The sequence below is a fragment of the Meleagris gallopavo genome, chromosome 1 (genome assembly GCF_000146605.3).
Source record: "Meleagris gallopavo isolate NT-WF06-2002-E0010 breed Aviagen turkey brand Nicholas breeding stock chromosome 1, Turkey_5.1, whole genome shotgun sequence".
Lineage (NCBI taxonomy): Eukaryota > Metazoa > Chordata > Aves > Galliformes > Phasianidae > Meleagris > Meleagris gallopavo.
In genome coordinates, this window is record NC_015011.2 from 78116016 (window position 1) to 78130577 (window position 14562).

Here is a 14562-nt window from a genome sequence, read left to right on the forward strand (position 1 = left end):
TGTGCCAGCTGTGTGGGTTTTTATTCTGTAGTCAAGTGTACAGGATTGCAAGAGGCAGAATTTTGTTGTAAATGGGCAGACACCACTTAGCAAAGTATACATTTTTTAGGGGGCTGTTGCAGTTTCTACGCTTGAGATTTCAATGGTCAATTATATAATAAAATGATGCTTGTTTGTCTTTAGTCTGGGATGAAATCTGATTAAAATAAAACATTTTCAAGTTCTCCAGGTAGTTTTGCTGTTCAAGTTTAAAGTAGGTGCAAGAGAGAGATCAAGCTAAAAATTATTTGATGACTTAACTATAAAGAAGGGCTATATAAAGAATATAAGCCATTATCCTGCTTCTGGTATGCTATGATTTAGACCTAAATAATTTTGTAGCTTATTTGCTTGGCTTTTAGTGAAATGTTTTTAGTGGGAGAGAAAATGCGGGCTGATGTTTGGCTTTAAACTCTCTTGGTAGGTTTAACATAACATATATGGCAGTATTTCAGATTCCGCTCATTCCGTTAATATTTGTTGCCCCTTACTCGTTAATTGTCAACATGAATAAGACTTTTTTTTTAATACTGAGCATTCAGCTGCATTGTGGAAATGTTAGGGAAGCTGAAGGTTTAGGCAGAGGACGGAAAATAACCAGGTGTTCATACAGCAGTCACAGAAAATTGGTCAAGGTGAACAGCAGTGAGTTGTGGATCACTTCATCAGTTTTTTAGTCAGGGTACTCCCTGGGCTCTTTCTGAAGTCTGGTGCTAAGATTTTATCTTGCTTACGGTCTTGAGTAGTACAGGCTAGGTTTAATAGGTTCAAAAGGATACAGAGGTCGTGAACAAGTCTTGAAAAAATAAGCTTGTCACTCGCTCAAGTGTATTTAAAGGTAGTAAGCTCAAACTAGTGTTGAAATCATTGGCTATGTCATTTCACATGTTCAGTTCTTTGAAAATAGAAATATTTCCGAAGACTTACTTCCTCTCATTGTTATTATTTTTTCCGCCGTTAGTTATTCTCCAGAATCATATTATAGCAACGCTCACGTTGATATTAAAAAAAAGGGGGCAGGACCAGAAGTTGGGGAAAAGTAATGGCATAGTAAAGATAAACACATATCTCCTCTGGTACGAAAAGATGCAGGAGCAGGAGTCTGGAGAAAGTAATGGCACAGTAAAGATAAAGTGGCAGAGCTTCTCTAGTGGTTAGCCAAGCCAATACTGGCAGCCTCAGCCCTCCTTTTGCTCTTGGGTACACCAGGTCCCACACTTTACTATTCAGTATGCTGATTCAGCCTCACTTTGTCTAGAGACTTCATTTTGGCTAGGTTAGCTTTCTGCAGTGTTAATGAGTTGAATCAACATTACTGTGCAGTCTGATAAGCACTGGGGCACAGGTAAAAGCAAAGTGGTAGGAGCTTGAGAGCGAGGGAAGGCAGCTGATCCCAGCTGACATCTTTTTGCCATCTGAGAGCTAATAGGTTGACTCAGCTGTGTTATCAGAGTGCACTGAGACAGCTTGTTTCAGGGGATAACTACATAAAACAAATATTTTAGGTCACCAGAAGAGACTGCTTTATAGATAAGTCTATGGAATGTTGCTGGCTCCAACTGTATAATGACTTTAATCTTGCCTTTTTTGCAGAAACTTTTATTTTGTTACCTGCCAGTCTCTATAATAATTCTAATAAAAAATAAACTTGCTGTTTGCCAAGGCCATCATGATTTTAAACCGTTGTGGTTCACACTTTCTCATACACCAAAAAAAATCTATCACCTGAAAATCTTCTTCTAAACAAATCAGCTGAGGTAAAACTTGCACGGAATAGTTTGAAAATGAAATTTAGCAAATCCTTCTTTCCCTTTCCTCCTTTAGCTTTCTTCAACATAATCTTTGCATTTGGGAGCTGAGAAGTAATAAAATGCTTTTAGAAACTATTTTTGCAGTTCCCAGCACTCTGGGATGCTTCTGGAAGTCAGAACAGAAATGTAAACTGGCTTGTAATTTCTGGGATCTGATTTTATCAAAACACATGAGTTAGATAGGTATTTTGGATTATAATTTTAAAATAACTGAAACTGGGGGTAGTGTTTGCACCTTCATACTGTGTTGGTGACGTAGAGTAATGTATGATAACATCAGTGGCATCAAAATTTAATGCAGTTAAACACCTCAGTATGTGTCATCTTGCAGACCTGGAACTACTGTTAAAATAACAGAGTTGGGAAATAACCTGTTCAGGCTTCTGAATAGTTGCTGTTGCCAGTTAGTTACTGAACCAGGCCTGTAGGAGCATTCTTATTGCATACTTTTAAGGGATTTGTCAATGGCAGGACACAAGCATTCATGTCAGTTAAAATCTGCAGAACTTGGGGCTTCCTTTGCTTTTGACTATGAATTTTATGGGTGTGTCTGTGAGGCTAAGGATAGCACGCAGTTTTGTTCCTGAAGCTAACTACTAGAAGCATCTGTTTCTGTGCAAATGGAGCCCTTCTGCTGCCCCTGGATAGAGTTTTAGCTGGAACTTCCTCCTTGCAGGTCCGTGTGTGCTGCTGTCCCAGGGTATGCTGTCTGCTTGTTGCCTGACTGCTGCCAGCTGAAAACGTGGGATTACTGCCCGCATTTCCCTCGAATGTCCTGAGACAAACATAGGCAGGCTCTGGAGTGGGTCTGGATGCAGATATTCGTTACTGCATGATTCTGCTTTATAAAAAGAAGCACCGAAGTCAAGTTTTACCTGGAGAATGTGTTTTTTACTAGGTCGGGAGATGGGGAAAAGGAGTGCTCATCAGAAAATGTGGTGCTTCTGGCTAATGAGGGTGCGCTGGTCTCCAGCACATTTTCTCCGTCATGGCTCTGACAGGCATTGAGAGCATTCCAGAGGCAACATTTATAGCTGCTGTCAGGGAAAGATCAATCTGTACAGCCTTATCACTGGCTTCTGCTGAGCTGTCCAAAAATAAGTGTCACAAAGTTATTCATTCACTTTCCTAGCAAGTGCTAGAACTGAGGACGTGAGAAGTTCATCTCCTTCAGAGCAGAATTTCCCCCAGAGGCACGTGCAGCAAGGCTGTCTCCAAATTTCTTGGGGAACAACCATCGTGTGAGGTGTGTCTCAAACCTGTTACAGACCAGTGAAAATGATTTGCCTCTATCTAAGGCGGTGATTCCCATTGCTGAAACTAAACATGGATGTTGAAGTACTTACCAGTTCTCTCACCTGTGATTGCTATTTCATCTCTTCATTGCAGAGAAAAGGTGCCCGTGTTGATGATTTCCTAACCAGTTCAGGATTTAGCCTTACTCTACCTCATGTAGGCTGTGGATCTGTGCTGAGCAGATGTGCAAGACTTGTATTTGACATAGTAACACATGCCCATTATCCCAGATTTTGTTCTCATTCTGACGTTCTAAAAAGCATTCCAAAAAAACTAGCAGTGAAAAGCATTTTATGCTCTGGCATTTGGCAAGTAGAAGCTGCAGATTTTACAACCTCCTAGGGCTACTGTTCCGATTCTGTTTTTTCCCTGCTGGTTTGTACGGATGATTGGCTTCCAGAGAAACAGTTCTGAGATGGAGGAAATCCATCAGGTCAGATCAGAGGATGCTGGGGCAGAGCTTACTATAAGAGGAAAAAAGTGTAGGAGAGTTCAGATGGAGGAAAATTCTTGATTTCCACTGAATTGATGAGAGCAGGCAAATATTTTTTTTTCTTCGTGCCCTCTAAATAATGAGTTAGGGAAGGTGGCGTATAGCACAATGACCACTGCTGCGATGATGAGAGCCAGAGTCAAAATTTCTCAGTTTCTTCTTGAATTTATGTTAGCAGAGTTCTATAAACACTAAGGAAAATTATTTTGTTGCCATCCCTACTTCAAGCTGCTAAAGTTGGCTGCAGATCTCTGGCTTTAAATGAGAATACTTAGAAGATTTTTTCATTTCCTTGAAGTGGGAACATTGCCCAGGTCCAAACTTGGAAGAGAGTGAAATGATGCTCCTGGAAAAAGAATTGTGCATTTCAGTGGCTGTTGTACATGCTGATTAATTTATAGCATTAACAACTAAAATTTGGGAAAATGAAACAGGTTTGTAAGAAGATATTAAATCACCCCATCTTACAGAATTCCTAGCACAAGGAGCAACAGATTTGTTTCCAGTGGATTTGCTGTGTCTGCTGGATTACCCCATCACAAATACCATAAGGATTCCTCAGATTTCCCCTGCTGCTCCCTTGTGACCTGCATCCTTTTTGTTCTTTCCCTCTGCAGTGCCCTCAACTTCTTCCTGCATGCTGCCGTCAGCTACTTGTGCATCCTCTGGCTTGTCTGCAGCTGCAGTTTGTTCCTGGGCCAAGCAAGTCCTGCAGGGCTGAGCTTCTCCCCACAGCAGCGATGCTGCTGCTTGTTGTCCTCTCTGTTTTCCCAAAACTGAAATGACTTTGATACTTCAACCTTTAAGACTTGTCAGAAATTGGCTGGTGGAGTGGGAAGACATTGAGAGAGACTGGAGAAGGATAAAAGCACATAGCCAGTGTCATGGAGAAGCCAGACCAGAAGGTTAATCAAGACAATTTCATAAAGCCCTAATCTAATTCAAAAAAATCATGCTGTGTAGCTCCCAGATCTCAAAAGGAACTGAGTTCTGAATGCAAAATTACACAAAACAAAGCTGGCATTTAAATATGTTCTGTCTTTTCCTTTCAATATATTGTTCTTTTTTAGTCCAAAATAAGTCTTAAAATAGTCAATAATGATTATAGCCTTGGGGGTACCACTTTTTTTGTATGTTCAGTGGAAAAATCTTCAGTTTCTCAACACCTCTTACAGTGCCTTTAAATAGACTTTTAGGTTTCAGTTCTGGGCTTAATACATTTAATTTATTTCTTTGCTACTTCTGAAGAAATCTGCTGTCTTCTGGTCTGCTGTTTAAGTTCCTGTAAATGCAGCTACCTATTTGGAAGGCTCTTTGTATGGATGGATAAGTCATACATTTGTTTCATCATTTACTTGTATGTATCAGTCTGATGGCCATAGCTATCAGTTAGCAGTCATTCAGAAGCCAAGGCAATGTGTTGTTCTTTGCTTGTTGTCATCTTCATTTCCCAGAAGAGATCTTGGCACCTTGATGGCTTTCTACTAAATACTGCTACAAATTCAAAAAGTGTCTGATTTTCCTTATTTTTTCATCTTTATTGATGATTGATATGGGAGAATTGAGTGCACTTTCAGTAAGATTGCAGATGGCATCAAGCTGGGGGAAAATGACAATCTGCCTGGTGGTAGAAAGGCCCTAAAGAGTGACTTGGACAGGCTGGATATCTAGGCTGAGGCTGAAGTTCAAGAAAACCAGTTCTTGCATCCTGCACTTAGATCACAACAACACTGGGCAACACTACAGGCTTGGGGCAGAGTGCTGGAAAGCTGTGTGGAAGAAAAGGATTTGGAAGGTGTTGGTTGACGCTCAACTGAATGTGAGCCAGCAGCCTGCCCAGATGACGGAGAAGGTCAAGGACATCCTGGCTTGTATTGGAAATAGTAGGGCCAGAAGGAGGGGGAGGTGATAATCTTGCTGTACTCAGCCCTGGTGAGGCTGCACCTCAAGTACTGCATTCAGTTATGGACCTTGCAGTATAAGAAAGACATTGAGGCCCTGGAGCATATCCAGAAACTGGCAGCAAAGCTGTGAAGTCTGGGACGCACATCTTATGAGGAATTGGCTGAGGGAATGGGGGTTGTTCAGCCTGGAGAGGAGGAGGCTCGGGGGGAGACCTTATCACTCTGCAGTGCCCTGAAAGGAAGATGTGTCAAGATTGGGAATTGGCCTTTTTTTCCAGGAAATTAATGACAGGACAAGAGAGAATGGCCTCAAGTTACACCAGAGGGGATTCAGATTGGATACTGGAAAAATTTCTTCTCATAAAGAAAAGAAAGAGGCGTTAGAACAGGTGGTCCGGGGAAGTGGTGGAGTCCCTGTCTCTGGAAGTGTTTAAGCAAAGGGTAGATGTAGTACTTAGGGACATGGTTTAGTGGGCGGTGTTGGTGATGGGTGGATGGTTGGACTAGATAATCTTAGAGGTCTTTTCCAACCTTAATGATTTTATGATTTGGTTATTACTGCTTGTTGAAATTCAAGACTTAAACATGGGTTAGTTCCAGTACCGTTTGCATTTTAAGTTGTTACATTTTAGGATGAATACTGTTGCAATATCTGGATTATGGCATTATGAAAAAATGCATCCATTTGACTTTGGAATTATTTTGACAGCTGCAGTAATCAGCAGTGTTTTTTGCCTACTGTATGTTTGGATAGAATTGTATCTTTCCTGAGAGAAGGGGAAAATACTTTTATATTAACCCTCTCTCTGTATTATAGGAAGGAAAGGTTTGTTCTGACTTCCATTTGATTGCATTACCAACCTTGAATTCCTGCATGCATTCTTAAGTTACTGTTGTAGCACTGAACTGCCTTATTCTGCCTTCGCATAAGGGAATAGCTGCTTGTGGCTAGATGTGGTTTTTGGAATATGAATGAAAATGAATTTACAGATGTTGTTGACCTATGCCCTGCAGTGCTGTTGTCCTGTGAAGTTTGCAGATGGAAGTGGGAGGAAGATTAGATCTTGATGTGAATGAGAGGCTGTCTCCTAGGTCCCATAGTAATTAGATTCTGCAGAATACTAGTAATATTTACAATATTGGCTTATCTGTTAATATATATATACTTTTAATACATGGGATGAAAAAAATGAGTCTATTCAACATTCAGGAATCGCAAAATCATCGGCTGTTGTGATGATACCTATGCATAGTTCATGATGAACATTATTAAAGAACAGCATAAGGCTGGGAAGTTCTTAATTTTCACATGGCAAATATTTGTTTCTTCTTCTTATGTGGTTAGGTTTTAATGTAAATATATCATGATTTCTACATTATTTTCCATCTCCCATTGTCTCATGGTTCGACTTCTAGAATATGTGCCCCCTATTGCTGTGTGCCACACATCATTATTTGCTTTATATACATTTAGGAAAGGAATATTTTTAATTTTTTGTTATGTTATAGTATGAAACGTGGCAAGTAGTAGAGTAAAACTACTTATTTTTTAATATAAATGAACGAATACAAACCTTTTACTTAAACCTTTCCTACTCTCTGCTTTTTTCCCCTTTCAGATGTGTGGTCAGCGGGCTGTGTATTGGCTGAACTGTTACTAGGACAACCAATCTTCCCAGGTGACAGTGGTGTGGATCAGTTGGTGGAAATAATCAAGGTATGGAATTTTAAGTGTTTTTTCAACTCCATGGGAATCAGAATGAAAACGATCGTTGTTAAAGCTTGGCAACTTACATGCTGATACCATTGTACAAAGTTTTGCCTGTAAACTTTGATTGAAAAAATTTCTCATGCATTTCTGAGAACTTGATACTCTTTGTTTGCCCATCTTGAAGTCAGGCATGATGGTTCTATCTTTTAATTATACAGCTCTTTTTCCTCTTACAGGCTTGCACTTTCAGCGTGGTTGGAAATGGTGCTTACATACTGAGACAATATTTATTAATATGATTCTAATTCTTTAAGAACCTACCTCTTTTCTTTGTTGCATGCAGTTAGTACTTAGCTTTGAAAACAGTACTGTTGAGTGTCTTTGTGCCAGATTCTTCACATATGTGGCCTTCTTTTCTTCCTCCTTCCTACCAGCTCTTTGAGATGAGAGGTGAAAATGGGTACTCCTTTTTGCAGACAGAAGAGCAGGACCTAATTAAATGTAGAGCAAAAATATCTTCCACCTGAAGAGTCTTATTTTTGAAGCGAGAAAGACCTAACGTTTCTAAATGCATGACATTTACATATTGCTTATGCTCAAACACATCTTGATTGATTTCATTAGGAAAGCTGTGAATATTCTTTGATTCTCAAATTAGAAGAATGGAACAATAATTCATAGCTTACATAGTTGGGGCCTGGTTTCCCAGCGTCTGTTCAGTTCAGTTTTGTTACCTTCAAAATGATCCTTTCCCTAGTTTAACTCCCTCCTTGTTCAACTTCTGCGATGAAAGAGGCAAGGTTTCCAATGAGCATATAATTCCTCTAGATGCATCTATACTGTGCTCTTAGTAAGATGGCAATGTTACAGAGGAGTTGTGTACGCATGCCTTTTTTCGTGTATTACTGCTGTCTTTGTACCTCTTCTATCACAGTGTCTGACGCTAGCCAGTACCAAGCTGTCATCCTGCTGTATGAGGAACATGGGCTGGCGAGGCTCAGAGTTTCTGTGGCTGGCAGTACAGTCCTACTCGTGTGTGCCCTGACCTTTCCAGACTCTCACCATGTCTCCTCCAGCCTTTGGCCGTGTAAACTTGGCTTCTGCTACAGTGGTTTTGTGTCTGTCTTGCTGGAAGTCCTTCAGTCTGCTCCTTTCCTCCAGAAGCCTCTTGCATCTCCTTCTCCTCTGACTTCCTTGCTGTTTTAACATTGTCTTTCTGCCCAGTGTATCTCAAGCTCAGCAGGTTCACGTAGTGTCTGTTTACATAGGAAACACCACTGGAAAACTAGAACTGCTGTCCCAAGTAGAGCTGATGGTGCCATGAGTGAGAATTTTCTCCTTTTGAGAAGTGTCTTGGAGCAGTGCAGTTCTTTCCATTGCACCTCTTTTGTGAGATGTAAAACAGTCAGTAAACATGTCAGGTTGCTAGAGTTCCTGTGGAATTTGTGCAATGAACTGTGCTACTTGCCTTCAGATATTTGCAGAAAAAACCCTGTTTCAATTCTTGATTAATACCTACAATCCCAAGAAACTACACCTAAATGAGTTTTTGTAAAAATTACTTTTTATATCGTGATGAAAGCCCTCTAAGTCCTTCCATAATTCAGATAGAAAACTGAGAGTAGAGAGGCCTTATCAACAAAACCATAGTGCTCTGCAGTTGCTTCAACTTTCACAATATGAAAGCAAAATAATAAAGGAAATAGATGTCCCTTCATTATTGAGGTGCTTGCCAAGCAGAAATCGTCATTTTGTTCAAAGTTTTTTAGAAGCTGCTCTTGTTACTTAGGCATTTTCAGTTCTGCAATTCTGAGGAACTATAAACTAATAGTTTTGTAGCATATATGTGCTCTGATTGTGATAATTTGGCTTCGTTTATGCTTATCTGACAGTGTATTGAAGCAAAGGAATAAAAAACTGTTGATGGCCTGCATACCACCACCTACAGCTTTCTAAAATGTTGCTACCATGGTTTATGATAATTCTTATTGACCAATTCACAGAACCATAAAATACCCAGAGTTGAAATGGACCCTCAAAGATGATCGAGTTCAATTTATAACTGAATATATAGTGCTGGCAAACTCATGTCTAATATCAGCCAAAGGATTGTACTGTATAAAGGCTTGAAAATCAGTAAGTTACAGCTGGGCATGATGATTTTCACCTCAGCAGAGACAAATTTCTGAATAATTTCTTTGAATGTAGCAATAGTAATTCTGAATGATCATCCAAACCTGTTTGTTTTGTTTTTTTTTTTTCATCTCCTGTTAAACATGTAGCCCTCTGCATACAAAAATTAAGTAAAACAGCTTAAATGTAGGAATAGCTCCATTTTATAGTAAGCCTAGTCTCTTCATTTAAAAGGCTACAGTACTGAGAATGTTTTAGCAAAGTCTGAAAGAACAAACACTAAGTCTTAGAGTAGTAGTTATTAAAATGTGTTCACTAAATTGATAAAATACAATGGAAAATGAAGACTTGTATTAGGTAGGTGCCACGAATAATTTTCTGACCATATGCTTGTTACGTAGACAGCATAGATTCTCAAGGCAACAGTGGAAGGGAAAATTAATGTAAACTTCAGAACTGTACTGTTTTTGTATACTTCTGCATATGACGTGTTGTGCATTTTGTGTTAGCTATATATATTCATAAAAGCATTGGCAAAAGGCTGACATGAGAATACAGAGGGAATTGCAGTTAGGGATAGTGCAGCCACTAATGTGTGAGATATTAGGCTATTTAAGAATTTGTTTAGAATAGGATTCATTTAATATTGTTTTGTTTTGTTTTTAATATAGTTGGCATCCACCTCTTCCATTTGCAGCCCTTAAAGTATTACTATTTAAATCTTTTATTGTAACATGGACTTATCTTAATGCCAGCAGGCTGCAAAAGAAGCAGAGTGTATGGGGTTACCAACTGTAGGGAATCTCTCATGAGACCCCATGTTGAACATTGCATCCAGATACTCCAAAATGAGAAGGGCGTGAACCTGTTGGAGCAGGTCCAGAAGAGGCCTTGAGGATGCTCAGAGGGCTGGAGCACCTCTCTTTTGAGGGCAGGCAGAGCGAGCTGGGCTTGTTCAGCCTGGAGAAGGCTGTGAGGAGGACTTACTGAGGCCTTTCAATACCTAAAGGAGGCCTGCAGGGAAGCTGGGAGGAATGCTTTATCAGAGAGCACAGCGATAGGCCTGGGGAATGGTTTTAATTGGCAAGAGGGTAGGTTTGTATTAGCTGCTAGGAAGAAATTCCTTACCCGGAGCTCATTGAGACACTGCCACGGGCTGCCCAGGGAGGCTGTGGGTGCCCCATCCTTGGAGGTATTCAAGTCCAGGTGGATGGGGCCCCGGGCAACCTGATCTGGTGGATGGCAGTCCTGCCCATGGCAGGGAGTTGGAACTTAGGGTTGGAATCCTTATTTTTAGTTTCTTTTCCTCTTGTTTGTATTTCTTCAGTGTTTCTGTAGTCGTACTTCCTTCTTTCCTTGTTTCTTTTGTATTTCTTTAGTCGTTCTGGCTAGGAGAGAGATCTTTAACAACTTGCCTTTGAGAAAATGATGCTCAGTGTGGCAAAATACTGCTTTGGAGCTGAAAAAAAAAAATCTGAAAAAATAATTATCTAATTACATTCTTCTTGAATTCTTACATCGTTTCTGGAGAGAAATTATATGATGTGCTTTTTCCAAGGTTTTATCTTGGATGGTGACTTGTCATTATTTTTAGATCTTGTGGACTATTCCAAATGTTAGGTTATCCTGTTGCTGGAAATATCTCAAGTAGGTAACCAGATACATTAATTTTAATTTTGAGTGACAACCTCTTCGGAAATGTGCTAGTTCCTGACACAGACACAGTGGCACTGCGGGCACAGCAGTGGTCATGGTAGAGAAATTACATCTGAGTGAGTACTACACCTGAGAGAACAGTGGGGTGGGTTCCTTTGCCATGGGAAAGGTGAAACTGCTCTTGTCAGCAGCCCAGGAGGGTTGCAGTTTGCACTTGACTAGAATCCATTATACAAGCAGGATATTGCTGAATACAGCTCAGAGAAGAGCTCTCAGCCTGCAAGAGGGAATTTTTAGAGGGCGCAATCAGTGTAGGCTCCTGTGCGACTCCCTCTCCTCGTGCTCACAGCTAGGAATGTAACTGTGGTGCCTGCAGGATGACTGTGACTGCTGTGGAAGCTTGGAGAGGTAAATCCCGCTCCTCCCATACCCTGGAGAGCACTGAAAACTGGCTAGAGTGTTCCCCCAGGCTGACCCATCTTCAGCCGCAGCTCCCACAGAAAGGGATTTCGCAGTATTCCCCATGCAAAAAGGAAATTTCTGGAGCATTACAGTTTTTTTTCTAAGATACGTACTTAAGTGCATATTTATCTTTTGAAAGATTTTGTTCAGCTTCTTCCCTCTACTCTGCTCAAAACAGGAAATAAATCTTTGTCAAAGGAATGAAACGGCAGTACTCACATGAGCAGTCCTGGCACACTGGGAGGACAGCATCTGCCAATCTGCTTTTCATTGACTTTACCACAAATATTTTTTCCCTGTCTGTGCTGTTGTGTTGAACATGACGTGCAATGGCCAACTTCTGATAACTGTAAGAAATAGCTAGGGGTTTTCTGGTATGTTTTTTTTGTTCCTTCTGGATTGTGCATTTATTCCTTGCACTGAAGAAAAAATGAAATCATCTTCCCATACTTCTCTGGGTTGGGAATGAGGCAAAGGGAAAAAAATTTATTAAAACCCAAACTTGATAGTATCGGGAATCCTATCCATGTGTAACTTCTTGATCTGTGATAGTTTTACCAAACTGAACACTAAGTATAGACTGCAATTACAATATATGGCTCACACTCAAATGTCAGGGTGCTATTTTGGGCCCAGTTCTTGCAATAAAATAAATTCAGTCACAGCAGTTAATGGGGAGAGTGGAGCTGTCTTTTCCGGGAGAAGAGACAAGCAGAGAGAAGGCAGCTTGTTATCAACTCTGGTCCTGCATGAGAGAGTGCTGCCCATCATTGTACATAACACGTGTGTGTCCCTGCTGCAGGATATCATCTGGTTCCTTTCCTCGTGCCCATAAGGGAAGTCCTCTGGCGTTTCACCTCCAGCACACACCACAACTTGCCTGTTCATGTATCTCATGTTGTTTCTTGCTTCCAGTGCTTGCTGGCAGGCAGTATAAAAAGATGATGAATAATTATATTCACGTCAGTAGTGACAATGGATTTCTTCCTATTCCTGTTGTGTACCTGTTCTTGAGTTAAATAGAAGAAATCTCTATATTTAGTTGGCTTTCGTTTTTGTTTGACAGGACCATGATTTTGAAAGAAAGTGCATATAAAATGTGCAAGTTTTTTTTTAATCATAGAAGCATTATTTCAAAACCAACCTGTCTTTGCTTGAGGTGCCAGCACCATGAATTTAAGTAATTAGTTGGCACACGTCTTAACAACTTACAGAAGAGGTGCAGGCATGTTTGCAAAAGCAATGATTATGCCATCTGGTAAACCATACACATCTGGTAGATGTTTCCTCCTAAGGTAGCATGATTTTCATGGGGAAGGCACTATACCACTGTGTGGTTTCTAGAAGACCCTGAATTGTCTCAAGTTCACTTCAGTCCTTCCCAGCCAGAGTTTCTGAACTCTGCTTTTAGCTGATTTTGATATTTTGGCAAATAATTAGCACTAAGTAACAATGGCTGTCAGAAAGGACCTTTATTCTACAGAGGTTTATGCAAACCTTGCAGTTTCCACTTCCTCCTATGTTGAAATAGCATGCTTTTGATCTCATAGGCCTGCACAGTGAAGCCAGGTGTGGACAGCAGCTGTCTTCAGTTCTGGAGTCTAGCTCCTTCTGTGAAAATTCAGTTGCAAGTAAATGAAGATCTTTGTGCTATTTGTGATCAAATTCAGGACTTACTCTAGATATAAAAAATTCCTGGTATTTTTAGAGATGTGATTATCTGGAGCCTGTAGGTTTTCTTGAATTGCTTAAGACATACGCTGTTAGTTGAAGAAAAAGTATCTGGAGGGTTTCATCTGTTGCAGGTGAATGTCAGGGAAAAACTTTCCAGAAAATCTTTGTAAAAACTCCCACATTCAGTTTTTGTCCTGAGAGAATTCAAATATGTATTCCTTGGTTACTCTTCTTAGATAGTTTGTGTTACGTGTTTTTATTTAAGGGACAGTGGTGACTTCTGGGGATGAAGAGCAAAGCCAGTTGATCTTTAGCCTATCGTTGTCTTCACCTGCAGGATCTTTTCTTATAGGCCCCTTTCATTCAAATGTTTTGTCTTCATTCCAGACCCAGTTTGTTTGTTGTCATTTAATTTAATTTTTTTCCTTTTTTTTTTTAATTTGAAAATACTACCTTTCATAAGACTGTCCCCAAGAAGCAGAAGTAGAATAGTATATGTTGATGTGCATAGACTGGAATAATTAAGTATCGGACTCAGTATTTCTTAAAAGCTTTCTAACCTATGCAAGATTTGGGGAATCTCATCCATGTATAGAAATACCTGAAGGAAAGATACAGAGAAGACAAAGCCAGGTTCTTTTTGGGTGCTCAGTGCCAGAACAAGAGGCAATGGACATGGACTGGAACACATTAAACTCAAATCTGAACACAAGAAATCAGTTTTTATTATGAAGATGATTAAATATCGGAGCATGTTTCCTGGAGAGGTTGTGGAGTCCCTGGAGATTTAAGAAGCTACCTGGGCGCAGTCCTGACTCTTGCTGACCTGCTTGAGCAGGGGCTTGGACCATTTGACCTCCAGAAGTCCCTGCCAGCCTCAGTATTCTGTGATTCTGTGAAACCTGTCAGCAAGGAACATCTGCTTCATAGTATTTTCAGAGCTGGTATAGCAAGAACGGTTGTTTTACAGTGTAATTCTGCCAAAAATGTGCAAAGTAATTTATTCTTCTCCTTTGCATTCCAACAGAAATAGCAGTCATATGAATGACTTCTCTTTTTAAAAGAGAAAATGTTTGCCCAGCTTTTGTGATAGCATAAGCGATTGCTGCTACTCAACAAGGTTACTCAAAGGTATTGCTAATGTACCTAAAACTCTGCATAAGTCAGTAAGTTATGGTTTAAAAATGGTGCCTGGAGGACAGGGTGGGGTTATTTCCATCCCTTGCTACAGGACCTCTTCAAGGCATTGCAAGTACCAGAACATTTTTATAGTTTATCATGTCATTCATCCCACTTTTTTTTTTCCCCCTGGATTGTGATTTGAATGTGACAATCATAAAAGCTACCATTTTTCTTTCTGTGTACTTTCCTCCTCCTCTTTTT

The 14562-nt window shown here is 40.2% G+C and overlaps 1 protein-coding gene across 2 annotated transcripts in view; it reads left to right on the top strand.

Annotated features, from left to right (window-relative positions):
• GSK3B (glycogen synthase kinase 3 beta) overlaps window positions 1-14562 on the top strand; it is a 115294-nt gene that overhangs the window by 73903 nt on the left and 26829 nt on the right. For both annotated transcript variants that reach the window (XM_019618532.1, XM_019618534.1), the window contains exon 7: window positions 7163-7260. In XM_019618532.1, coding sequence (XP_019474077.1) covers window positions 7163-7260 — 98 coding nt within the window. The remainder of the gene's footprint in view (window positions 1-7162; window positions 7261-14562) is intronic.